Genomic DNA, 12723 nt, shown 5'->3' with positions numbered 1-12723 from the left:
GAAGTCAGCTGCCAGAACATACCCACCCAACAGGCAAGAGAATGAGAAAAGAAAAAGATGAATATTCTATAGATCCTTCAAGCACATCCTGAAATAATTATTTCCAAATAAAATTTGACACCTGTTTACGTTCTCTCTAAAAACTTTATCTCAGTGTGCTTCAATTCTATGGACTCTTTGAACAAGAAAGCCTCTGCACTGTACAAGAAGGCATTTAATATCTCCTGGCCACCCACTTTTGAAAATATGCATAAAAAAGATTTCAAGGCACACTGAAACTGTAAAAGTTAAAAATAACAAATCTAGAGGGTTTCTTATACTTTTCTGGAAAGGAAAACCATAGTTTTCTTTTTCTGTAGTTGAAAAATTCTTTAAGTAGTGGAAAAGTTCCCTCCCAAAGATATTGAAAGATTTTAATTCTGATAATGGGCAAAAAATGTTCATAAAAAGTTACAGACTGGGGGTGCCTGGGTGGCTCAGGCATTAAGCGTCTGCCTTCGGCTCAGGGTGTGATCCCGGAGTGCTGGGATTGAGCCCCGCATCTGGCTCCTCTGCTCCACTGGGAGCCTGCTTCTTCCTCTCCCACTCCCCCTGCTTGTGTTCTCTCTCTCGCTGGTTGTCTCTCTCTCTGTCAAATAAATAAATAAAATCTTTAAAAAAAAAAAAAAAGTTACAGACTAATCCATATCACCATCACCAAACGTTACTGTCTGGGAACTACACAGATTACTCAGGACTCCTATCCTAAGGGCAGATGAGGCCAACTGAGAGGGAAAGACAGCTGTGTTCATTCAGCATTATCTCTCATAAACATAGAAGCAGTCCTGTGGCATATGTACCATATACTCCAACTCCTTGGCCTGCCTACACGGTCTTAGAGAAGCTGAGTTTGAAATATTTCAGTGCATGTTCAAGAGCCGCTAATTAATATCGCTTAAGCAGGTCTCCTATAAACAAACAAGTCAGTTTGATCTTTGTATTATTCTACCCCAGTGATGCTGGGGAGAACATTACTATCAGCACAGAGGGCTTATGCTAGCAGTAAAAAGCATCATCATCATCTAACATAGTAATGAGTCCCTACTTTGGCAAACACTGCATTAAGTTTACTCTCATTTAATATTTATAACATTATAAGAAACAGATTTAAAGAGTGTCAGTAGCTTGCCCAAGGTCTCTCGCTAATAAGTGATACAGCCCACAGTCAAACCTGGTCTGTGCAAATTCATCAGTCTGCTGTATCTAGTATTTATTAATCATGCAATAAACTCATGGTTTAAATCTTCTCACAATGAAGTCAACTTTGTTCCACTTCATTATTTCTACCATAAGCATATGATATGCTGTCTAAAGTCAAGGTACTCACTCTGGGCCAGCAGACTGCACAATAAATCCATGCTATTTATCATGATGTAAAAAAAAAAAAAAAATCAAAGGATATTCATCCTTTGCTACAAAAATAACTATTTATAGTTCTAAAAAGAAAATATGTCACTTTTTAAATTTCATGACAGATTAGGTTTTAAGTGTGAATAAAAATCATTGAATAAAGTTCAAATATAAAATTAGCAACAAGTGATAAAATGCCACTAATTCTCTTCATTACAGTAGAGTCTGAGGTATGCAAACTAGAGCCAAACAAGGGCCAGATGTCTGTTTTTATAAATAAAGTTTTATTGGAACACTCATTTTCATATTATCTATGGCTGCTTTTGTGCTGTGATGGCAGAGTTGAATATTTATGATTGAGACTGCCTGGGCAGCAAAGTCAAAACTATTTAATGTCTGGCCTTTTGCCGAAAGTTTGTTAACCTCTGTCCTAGACAATCCAAAAACAGAGTTTGCATTAGAAGTGTGATAAAGAGCGATAAAGACTTGGGATAAAAAGTAGATAAATACAGAACTATCACCAGTCTGTAACAGCATAAAAATGCCGGCAAGGTTGTTTTTACCTTTAAGGTTTTCCTTCTTCAACAAAGAATTGAGTTGATTCATAGCATTGAAGGTGAGAATCGACTCTACAGACGCTCTGTATCGCCCGGAATGCTCAGTGTTGACATTCAGCCCCAGGCTCTGAATTCCTTGTCCAGTCTCTATCCCATCCAGGAGGGGAAGCTCATGAGGAAGAAAACTAGAAACTATGCTGTGAAGAGTTGGCTCCTTAGAATCGGGATCTAGTAACCAGCACGCCACCTAAATGGGTTCAAAGACATTTGTGCACACTTAAAAGAGGAAAATGCTCATTTCTTATCTCACTCATTTTCACTTAATACTAATTCAGTGGTCTTCCCAGGAGAGGAGAAGGAAAGGATAATTGTAAATTATACCAGGACTCATTTTTGGTACTAGTGAGAGCAGTTTTCAAAGAAGGAAAACTTAAGTTTTCCATAGCTATAACATTTCTGCTGATCTGATTCTGAAATGGGCTTGAAATCCAAGTGCCTCTCAGATAATTAAAACCATATTTCTGAAAATGTAGATGGAATCTTCTCCACTAATTTTGGCTAAGCTACTATAATAAAGACGGGCCTATATAAGTTCTAGGTTTTTAAAAAGTTTTCTAGCATTATAAGAAGTGAGACATAAATGTTTTACCATTAAAAGTTTATAACCAGTTTTAGAAAGCCTCTAGGCTTTCCCCTCAGGATAAGGGCCTGCCAAAAGAGCCATCCAACAAATCATTTAATTGCTATTTTTAGCTTCCCTGCCAGATTAGAAGACCTGTAGTTTCTTTTGTGTGTGACTTTTTTTTTTTGACTTTTTTTTTTAATTTAAATTCAATTAACATATACTGTATTATTTGTTTCAGAGGTAGAGTTCAGTGATTCATCAGTCTTATATAATACGCAGTGCTCATTACATCACATGCCCTCCTTAATGTCCATCACCCAGTTATCCCATCCCCCACCGCCCTCCCTTCCAGCAATCCTCAGTTTATTTCATTCGATTAAGAGTCTTTTATGGTTTATCTCTTGTAGTTTCTAACACTAGGTGATCTAGCAGATCAAAACTAAATTAGAATAAGGAAATCTAAGCCCTGTTCATAATTCTGACGATTACATGACTCAATGACTTCTTCTGTAAGTTAAGAATGTGGTTTGATAGGGGAGTGTGATATGGTGAATTATAATAAGAAATATTAATTTGGCGGCGCCGGGTGGCTCAGCAGTTAAGCATCTGACTCAGGTCATGATCTCACGGTCCTCGGATTGAGCCCCGCATTGGGCTCCCTGCTGGGCGGGAAGCTGCTTCTCCCTCTCTCACTCCCCCTGCTTGTGTTTGCTCTCTCGCTGTCTCTCTCTGTCAAATAAATAAATAAAATCTTAAAATATATATATATATATAAATTTGATCTTTCTCCCCATTTCTAGCACAGAAAACCTTTGAAATTTCCTAAACTCTGAGAGAGATAAAGGCATCTTTTGTTATGTTAATGAAGTGGCTTTGGGAATGCCCCTAGGTTACCTAAGGATGGGGGTTGGCTGCCAGAGGAACCAACCCTGTGATTGCAGGGTGGGAACTTTCAGTCTCGCCCTTTGACCTGCTGGGAGGTGCCTGGAGGTTGAATCGATCACCAATGGCCAATGATTTAATCAACCGTGTCTATGTAATGAAGGCTCCTGAAAATCCCAATATGACAGGGTTCGGAGAGCTTTGAGGCTGGTGAACACAGAGGTGCTGGCAAGGGTGTTGTGCCGGAAGCTCCCCTCCACCTGTCTAATTGAATCCGAAGGGGGAAAAGGTCACAGGAGCCTCTCATTTATAGTCAGTTGGTCAGAAGTATAGGTAAGAACCTGGACTTAGAACTGGCATCTGACATCCTCGCCAGATGTCCTTGGAGGAGAGTCCTCAGAATCTCTAGTCTGTAGTCAGTTGGTCAGAAGCACAGGTGTTAACTCGGGCTTGCAGCAAGTCTTTCAAGGAGAAAGACTCAAAATAGCAGGCAGTACTGTGGCACTGATGCTTAACCTGTGGAATCTGATGCTATCTCCAGGGAGGTAGTGTCAGAATTGAGTGGAATTGTCGGAAACCCAGCTGCTGTCTCCAGCACTGCTTGATGGTATGGGAAAAACCCTACAAACACATCAGAATTGGTCTCAGAACAACTTTACTTGGTATCAGAAAAGTGAGTCTTGCTAGAAGGGCCTGGCTCACAGAAACATATGGTTTATAAAGAGAAAGGATAAAGGGGTGGGGGATGATGATCCTTTGATCCCTGGATGCCTACCCAGTGACCCATGTATGAAACTGTAGCTACACTACCATTACTAAGGGTAAAAGTTACTAATGCAATTTAAAAATGGTAGACCTACCTCCCAAGGAGTTGGCTCATTGGATATATAAGTAAATGAAAAAAAAGTAAGAACACTAAACATACAATCTCTTGGTTACTGTTATCTGTGATAGCTCAATAAAAGTAAAGGAAAGTGTTGGGTCTGGCCTTGATGGTAAACCAAACTCAGATTTAAGTCTGTCTGAGCTTTAGCCACTAGCCTCAAAGTCAACTGTGCAGGGACAACACAAAGCACCCCTAAGACCTCTGGTCACCAATAAGGTAATCAATATAGGAGGGCAATACCTAGCAACTATCAAAACCAAGGGGTATATGGGGCACCTGGGTGGCTCAGTCGTTAAGTGTCTCCCTTCGGCTCAGGGCGTGACCCCAGGGTGCTGGGATCAAGCCCCGCGTCAGGCTCTCTGTTCCACTGGGAGCCTGCTTCTTCCTCTCCCACTCCCCCTGCTTATGTTCCCTCTCTCTCTGGCTGTCTCTCTCTCTCTGTCAAATAAATAAATAAAATCTTAAAAAAAAACAAAAACAAAAACAAAAAACACCAAGGGGTATACAGGATATGACAGAGTTGTTTCATTTTGTGAATCACTATCATCAGCTTCCTGCAGAACCTTTACTAAAATGGATTATGGGAGTAATTTAGGAGTGTTTGGTTTGGGATGCTGCAGAATGGAAGAGCAGAGGGTTGATGTAGGACCCAGAGCTCACTACAGTACAAAGTTGAGTGTATGTGATCCAGACACACGGATGGCTATTCCTATGGGAACAGCTAGCCTGGTGCACAGGATAAAAACCATTATAAACTCTGTTTACCCTGAGAGGGAGACTGTCCCTCTTCTCTTATAAATGCCAAGTGGAACACCCCAGGTGAAACAGCTGATATTCTTCATATGTAAGCCATATGGGACCCCATTATAATAACCGGGATATTTACCTGCTGAAATCTAACCATTACTCACCTCAGGTCATAGTAAATGCTGTGGTTTAAGGTGGCCCCTTTCACACAGGTACCCCATATAACCCTATTGTCGCAAAACCGAGGGACAGTTTGGAAAGCCTCATCAAATTTGCCTTCTTAGCTTCCTCTCATAGGCCTTAGAAATGGTAATAAAGACATTAGGTTTATTGCCAAGAGAATGGGAAGAGGCAGCGGGAGGTCAAGAGACTTCCCAAAAAGGTAGAAATTTATAAAAGATTAAGAAATATGGTGAATATGAAGCAAATATTGATAGGAGCAAGAGAAAGAGAAAACAGAAAGGGAAGAGTCTCAGGACTCACCCCAGCGGGATGGAAATTTTTAGATGGTTATTAAGAAACGTGATGAATACAATGAGTATTGATGGATTAAAAAAATATTTTAATAAAGCATCACCAAAGGTTGGGTGGGTCAAAGCAACCCCCTTCTAGCCCCCACCATTAAAGGGCCCCAGACAAGACTGCTCTATTTACCATAATCTGGAGAAGTTTAAAAAGCTTAAAGACGTAAATTACAATGAGAAACCTGACCAGCAATCAGTGGTTAGGCAGATTAATCAAGTTAAAGACTGATAAAAGGGTCAGGGTCCCTTGGCTCAACCCTTCCCTGGGGACCCAAAGCCTTTCAGACAAGAATAGCTAAAACTGTCAGGGGGTGGAAAAGTTTCCAGGACTACCAGATGGGAGATCTAGGAACTGTGGTACTAAAACCCATTGGTAAAGCCCTGATTTGGGCTACAGTTAGATTAAGAGAACCATAAAAATGTAATGGTTGATAGGATTATGCAAACTGGAATGTTTAAGTAGATATTATGTAAAGAAGTTGTATCTCTTTGGGGTACCTGGGTGGCTCAGTCAGTTAAGCATCTGCCTTTTGGCTCAGGTCATGACCCTGGGGTCCTGGATGGAGCCCTGGCTCCCTGCTCAGCAGGGAATCTGCTTCTCCCTCTGCCCCTTCCCCCACCTGTGTGTTCTCTCGCTCTCTCTCAAATAAATAAATAAAACCTCGGGGGAAAAAAAGTGATATCTCCTTTACCTAAATATGTTATGGTAGTAAGTGTTATGCCTGGCTGGGGAACACTTCCTCTAACTACCTAGTTCTGTAAAACCAAAACACACTGATGAAGTCCTAATGAAGGTTATAGTTAGAAATGTAAGAGTTGATGGAATTAAGGAAAAGGAAAATTAAGTCTGTAGGAAAATTGATATGTTTGAACAGGCTTTAGATGGGGTGGTTGGGTCTTTACCTGACTGCATTTTGGAAATGGACATTATGTCTAACAGAGGAACGTGTCTCATCATTACTATTGTAAAACTCAAGGCATATAAATCCTACCCTTCAAGCAATGTTAAATGCTCAGTGAGAACCAGTAAGATTGCCTGACCCCACACAGTGTGGAATGAAGCCTGAGTGCTGGTAGGGACAAATTCTTTGTGCAATAGCCCTATGTGGAGACTGGGGCTAATGGCAAGAGCTTGTGAGCACCTTCCAAAAATGACTACTGGGACTTTAAACAAGAGAATTTCCATTTGAAGATATTTACGACCTTTCTATTTGACATTATTAATTGATTATGACTAAAGGATATAACATAATCTTGAAACGTGAAATACCCACACAACATGGGTGATATATGAGAAATGCTCTAATGGAGTTGGCAGTGCCCAGTAGAGTTCCATAATAAAATGTTAACAGGTTACACAGGATCATGCTGCCTGGGGAATCAAAAAAGAGATACTCAAGAGCAGGGAGCCTCTTTTCTCTTAGGCTTGACTCCGGAATTATGTGAGGAGCTGCTTCTGGATTCTATTGCCACTTGGACAGTGCTCTATAAACAGCTCTTGACTGACTGATAAAAAACTGCTAGGTTTCTGGATGCAGTTCCAAACTGGATGGACAATACCCTGTTTTGGAAAGTTGTTATTCTACTCAAAGAAGAAAACAGATCATCCTGGTGTGCTGAGTTACATGCTGTTTTCCTAGCGGTGATGAAAGAATTGAACAGCTGGGAAGAGGCCCTATGTTTGGGTTTTCATTGGCTCATGAATAATGCCCAACAGCCTGGCCAAAATTCAGTCAGGGCGGTAATGGAGACCTGGCCTGCTAACAGGATGCTCTTACAGGACTGTCCTACGGAAATTTGGGGGTGCATGAAAGTAGGACACATTAATGCCTTTCACAAGAACTCCCTTCTAGGTTTGGAAGGTGACTCAAATTATCAAGCAGATTTCCCTGCATGCCCCTTTGAGATGGTCACCTGGGTCCATGAGTGAGGGGACATGGTTCACTGCAGCAATACAGAGATGGCTGAATCTAGACATATTCCTCTTGTACCCTCTGAGGCACAGAAGGCTAAAATGAACTATTCTATCTGTCAACAAGAGAGTCAGAGACTGCAGATGGTTATTTGGCAGATTCCCCAGTAGGAAGGCCAGGAAGATAGGTGGCAGGTGAGACTAATGCTAGTAGCCGTGGAGAGGTACAAATGGGTCCAGATAGGACTAGACATTGACTCTGGACCATGCTTTGCTTACCTGATTGTAGATGCAAATGCTCTGAGTGCTATAAAAGAACCAGAACAGAAGATACTGCACCAGTTTGGATGGCTGACCATCATTTCTTCAGACCAAAAAACACACTTCATAGCCCATAATGTTCAACAATGGCCAAAGAGATATCCTCAGTACTAGTCTGATAGAGAATTGGAATGGGCAATTAAAATATAAGTTGTCTAAAATGGAGGGAGATAAAGGCAGGAAGGGCTGGCTTATACGCCTTCATGAGTATGTGCCCCCACTCAACATGAATGAATATTAGTGGGGCTACAGGAGTGTTCCCACTGGGTACATTTCTCTGTTTGGATCTGGAGAGGTAAGGACGGGGAAGGTGCTGGTATACTTTCTTCCCCACATCACCTCAACTTTTTTCCTCCTAGCTGATGCAGGGGTCACAGGATCAGGAGTAGAAGTATAAGGGCTGGAAATGGATGATTCCTAAGCAAGAAACTATAATCATGCCAGATGGGGTGAAGGCACAACCTGCCCCATCAACTGCTTCGGAATTGTAACATATAGGTTAAAAGCATAGAAGGAAAAATAGTAGCTATAGGTGAAGAAATGAATAAATGTGTTATGCAATGAGGAAAATCCAATATTAACACCTCAAAAGAAGCTCTAAGCAAGAGATGATATTGTCTCTTAGCTCAATTAAGCCAGATGCCTAAAAGGGTGAAGCCATATATTGCTGACACTTCTCTTGCTTTTGGAACCTGGCAACATTGAATGGAAGCCTGGGAGACATTTTCATCTGAACTGAATGGGATTCTAGTAATGTGCCAACTTCTTTGGACTTTTACTATTGTTTTGCTATAATAATCACGTTATGACAACCGTGTTTGAAGACCAGGGGTGGACTGTGATATTGTGACTCATAAGAAATATGTATTTGGTCTTCGTTCTCATTTCTAGCACAGAACTTCTAAAATCCTTGAAATTTGCTAAACTGAGAGGGAGACAAAAAGATGTCTTCTGTTATGTTAATGAGGTGGCTTTTGTAATGTCCTTAGGTCACCTAAGGATGGGGGGATGGTTGTCAGAAAAACCAGCCCTGTGACTGGAGGGTTGGAACTTTCAGTCCCACCCTCCTAGGATGGGGGAGCGGCTGGAGGCTGCACCAATGGCCAATGATTTAATCAATCATGTCTATGTATGAAGGCTCCACAAAAACCCAAAAGACAGGGTTTGGAGAACTTCCAGGTTGGTGAACACATGGAAATGCAGGGAGAGTGGTATGTTTGGAGAGTATACAGAAGCTCCATGCCCTTTCTTACATACCTCACCCTATGTATTCTTTATCCGGCTGTTGATTCATTTCCTTTAATATTTTTGTAAAACAAACAAACAAACAGTAATCTAGGGAATAAACTGGTTTCCTGAGCTCTGTGAGCCGCTCCAGCAAATTAATTGAACCCAAGGAGGGGGTGGTGGGAAACTTTGATTTATAGCTAGTGGGTCAGAAGCATAACAACCTAGGTAGGCAGTGTCAGAATTGAGTTGAATTGTAGGATAATCAGCTGATACCCAGGGAATTGTTGGAGGTGTGGGGACCCCCGCCACATTAGAAATTGGTGATCAGAAACATTTTAGAGAATACTGAATAAGGTAGTTTGATGTAAAAGTTGGCAAATGTTTCTTATAAAAGTGAGATTTTAAAAATTAATAGTTTATCTTCTTACATCAAAAGTGTTGTGGTTGACAAAACCAATTATGGAATATTTCAAGTAGTTTATGCAAAAAGTGGTATAATAAATCTGAGATGGTATAGTAGTTTTAATGAGAAACTGGTATTACCCAGATTCTCATTTTGGACTCTGGAACATCAAATTTTTTTGAGTTTTTTTAACTTAAATTCAATTAATTAACATATACTGTATTATCAGTTTCAGAGGTAGAGTTCATTGATTCATCAGTCTTAACCCAGTGCTCATTACATCACATACCCTCCTTAATGTCCATCATCCAGTTACCCCATCACCCTACCCCTCTCCCCTCCAGCAACTCTCAGTTTGTTTCCTATGATTAAGAGTCTCTTACAGTTTGTCTCCCTGATTTCATACTGCTTTATTTTTCCTTTCCTTCCCCTATGTTCCTCTGTTTTGTTTATTAAATTCCACATATGACTGAGATCATATGATAGCTGTCTTTCTGATTAACTTATTTTGCTTAGCATAATACCCTCTAGTTCCATCCATGTCGTTGCAAATGGCAAGATATCATTTTTTTTTTTTTTTGAAGGCTGACTAGTATGGAACATCAAAATTCAGTGACAACTTTTTATATCCAGTAAAGGTCAGTTTAAAAACTACATGAAATTTATCATATGTCAACCAAGCCTAGCTTGAACTATGGAAAAGGAGAGTATCTTCAGTTTATCTGATACTGCCTTTGAAAATCTTTCCCCCCAAAAGCTAAAGAAACTAAGAAACCAAAATTTATCCTATTATTGACTATATTGCTAATAACAACTAAGTAGTATCACATACAAATTCAAAATTAATATTCCATATGCCTCATGTAACCAGTATCAACAGGTGGAAAATGATACCCTTTTGAGAGCTATGGTATCATAAATAAATGTCTTATAAAAATGCATTATACTGTAAAGTGTATGTTACAATAACATAAATTACCCTTTCCTTAATAACTCAGAATCATCATTATGAGAAGTGTATCATGCTTTGCTATTATAATAGTAAAGTTCTCAGAGGCTAGTAAGGTAATCTGTCCTATGTTAAATGGCCCTACTATTCTTCTCAATGTCTTAGGTTTACACATTTTTCCTATTTTCTGCCTCTGTCTTCATGGATATTTGAAACATCCTGCTATCATATATTTAAACCTGACAGTTCTCATTTCATTTCTAATTTACTAAGACAGAAAACTTTAAACATAACCAAAATCAAAAAATTTTTAAATCTCTGAGGAAAGGTATGAACTTTAGTGCTTCAAATTTGTGGAACCTGCTTTTATCTACACAGAGGTATTTGGTGCATCACATTCTGTTCTGGGTGGATGAGATTACTGGATAAAGGAGTGACTACTCTAAAAAATTTAAGCCTCATTGTTGGAGCTAAATAAATACCAAGTCATTTAAGAATTAACACTACACATTAAAAAAAAATTGTTAAGTATGGTAAAAATTAAATAAGACATGAAACCTTAGGATCTTCATAACTTTGTTCCAGGGAGATACCACAAGACAGAAGAAGAATTTTATAGCTCTGGATGAAGTCATAGATGATAATAGAACGTTCTTTATCAGATTCCTCTTGAAAGCAGGATAGAAGGTACCACATTCTCTCTTTCACGGTCAGGCTTGGATCCAGAGAAGGTGGGACCAAACTGGAACTAATTTCTTTAGAAAACAAACAAAAAGTCTTAAGGCAAAAATTACATGCACTCATTTGATCTCTAGAGCAATCTCTAATGGAAAGACTGAAAAGTCTAAGGATCCAGCTCCATGGAACCAATAATTCAGCATGACCTTATTCAGGTCATGTTGGCTACACAGATGAAGTGCTTCGTATTCTAAAAATCAAGGCTTTATTTATTTAGGTGAAATTTTTAAATTTCAAGATTCCTAAAAATAAATGTACATTTCTCAGAATAAGGAGTTAGACATAAAAGGTATTTTGAAATGAATTTTAAATGAACTCTTTTTTAAAAAGATTTAGTGTGAACATATAATGTTAGATCTAAAAAAAAATAGAAGCTCAAGTTTCTATTTAACATAACACATTTTCCCTCAAAACAACTGAAAATATTTCATGCTTACTCAAGAACAGGTATTACACAGCATTCTTTAAAATGTTTACTTATTAATTTTGCTACTGTCTAAAACCAATCCATCAGCTAATGCAACAATCTAATGCAACAACTGTAACCAGATCACAAGATATTTCCAGATCATATCCTCTCAGTTCTACAGACATCTACAAAGGCTGTATGATTCAACTACTGTAGTTGATGTTCAGCTCATCACTGTCTCTAGATAAGTTCCAGACCCAATCAATAACATGAAAAAAGTCTGAAAAAAGACTGCTATGATCTAATCTTCAAAAGCAAACTCTCAAGGTGGCCAAGGAGTCCCTAAGTCTCTACTGCCTTCAAGAAGAAAAGATTGTATCAGTAGCCCATGTGATAAGTAAATGGGAGTAAATGTTGTGGTTAAGACATTCATTCTATTTAATATATGAACTAATGTAGACAATAGCCATTATTCCCCCCCCCCAAGAATTTTTTAAGCCTAAAGATAAATTCTAGCTAAGTATCAGGAAATTATTCTCAACCAATAGGTCACTATCCTAATAGAGATTATATTAAAATCATATGGTGATTAAGTTAAATAGCAATTAACTTACCAGGATGCTTTTGTTCCTTCTGCAATGAAAAATAATAGGCATCTCTTCCACCCCAGCATACTGCCAGACCAACCACCAGGATGTCATCACAACCTTTAACAGGAACACCATCATCTCTAACAGGGGTTTCCTGAGGTGAGTTAACTAAGTAAATCAAAAGTGAAATAGTTAAAAATCTCAAAATAAAGCCATTAAACTGAATGTTAAAAAATAACAATGATAATACAAGAACTATTTGATTGGCAAAATATCCAGATCCCTAAAATATGCATTATTTGGATGGTCATTTCTATGTATATATAAGATCTTTCTAGGCTTCCCATCTATTAAGATAACTGTCACTATGAAAAATTTACCAAAGATTTCTTAAAATGGATCTATAATAATGACTAAAATAGTTATTAACTAAATTTTTTAAAAGCTGCATTTTGAATCGCCATAACTCAAACAGAAATAAAGACCATTTGAATGCTACAAAAATTTTGTAGTGACTTCAGCAATTCCTAACACTAAAAACTTCAGGAAATCAAGCATCTT

At 38.8% G+C, this 12723-nt stretch overlaps 1 protein-coding gene across 6 annotated transcripts in view; it reads right to left on the bottom strand.

Moving 5' to 3' along the window:
* POLQ (DNA polymerase theta) overlaps positions 1-12723 on the bottom strand; it is a 126476-nt gene that overhangs the window by 54314 nt on the left and 59439 nt on the right. For all 6 annotated transcript variants that reach the window (XR_015724200.1, XM_045812681.2, XM_045812682.2 and 3 more), the window contains 3 exons: positions 12187-12330; positions 10984-11180; positions 1953-2193 (listed from right to left, as the gene is read on the bottom strand). Coding sequence is in view for 5 of the 6 variants with exons in the window: in XM_045812681.2 (XP_045668637.2) it covers positions 1953-2193; positions 10984-11180; positions 12187-12330 (582 nt within the window). In the remaining variant the exon portion in view is untranslated. The remainder of the gene's footprint in view (positions 1-1952; positions 2194-10983; positions 11181-12186; positions 12331-12723) is intronic.

The sequence above is a fragment of the Ursus americanus genome, chromosome 4, assembly GCF_024610735.1.
Source record: "Ursus americanus isolate L20-20 chromosome 4, mUrsAme1.1.p, whole genome shotgun sequence".
NCBI classification, from domain to species: domain Eukaryota; kingdom Metazoa; phylum Chordata; class Mammalia; order Carnivora; family Ursidae; genus Ursus; species Ursus americanus.
The sequence above is the reverse complement of the archived record's forward strand: the minus strand, read 5'-3'. Positions and strand labels throughout refer to the sequence as shown.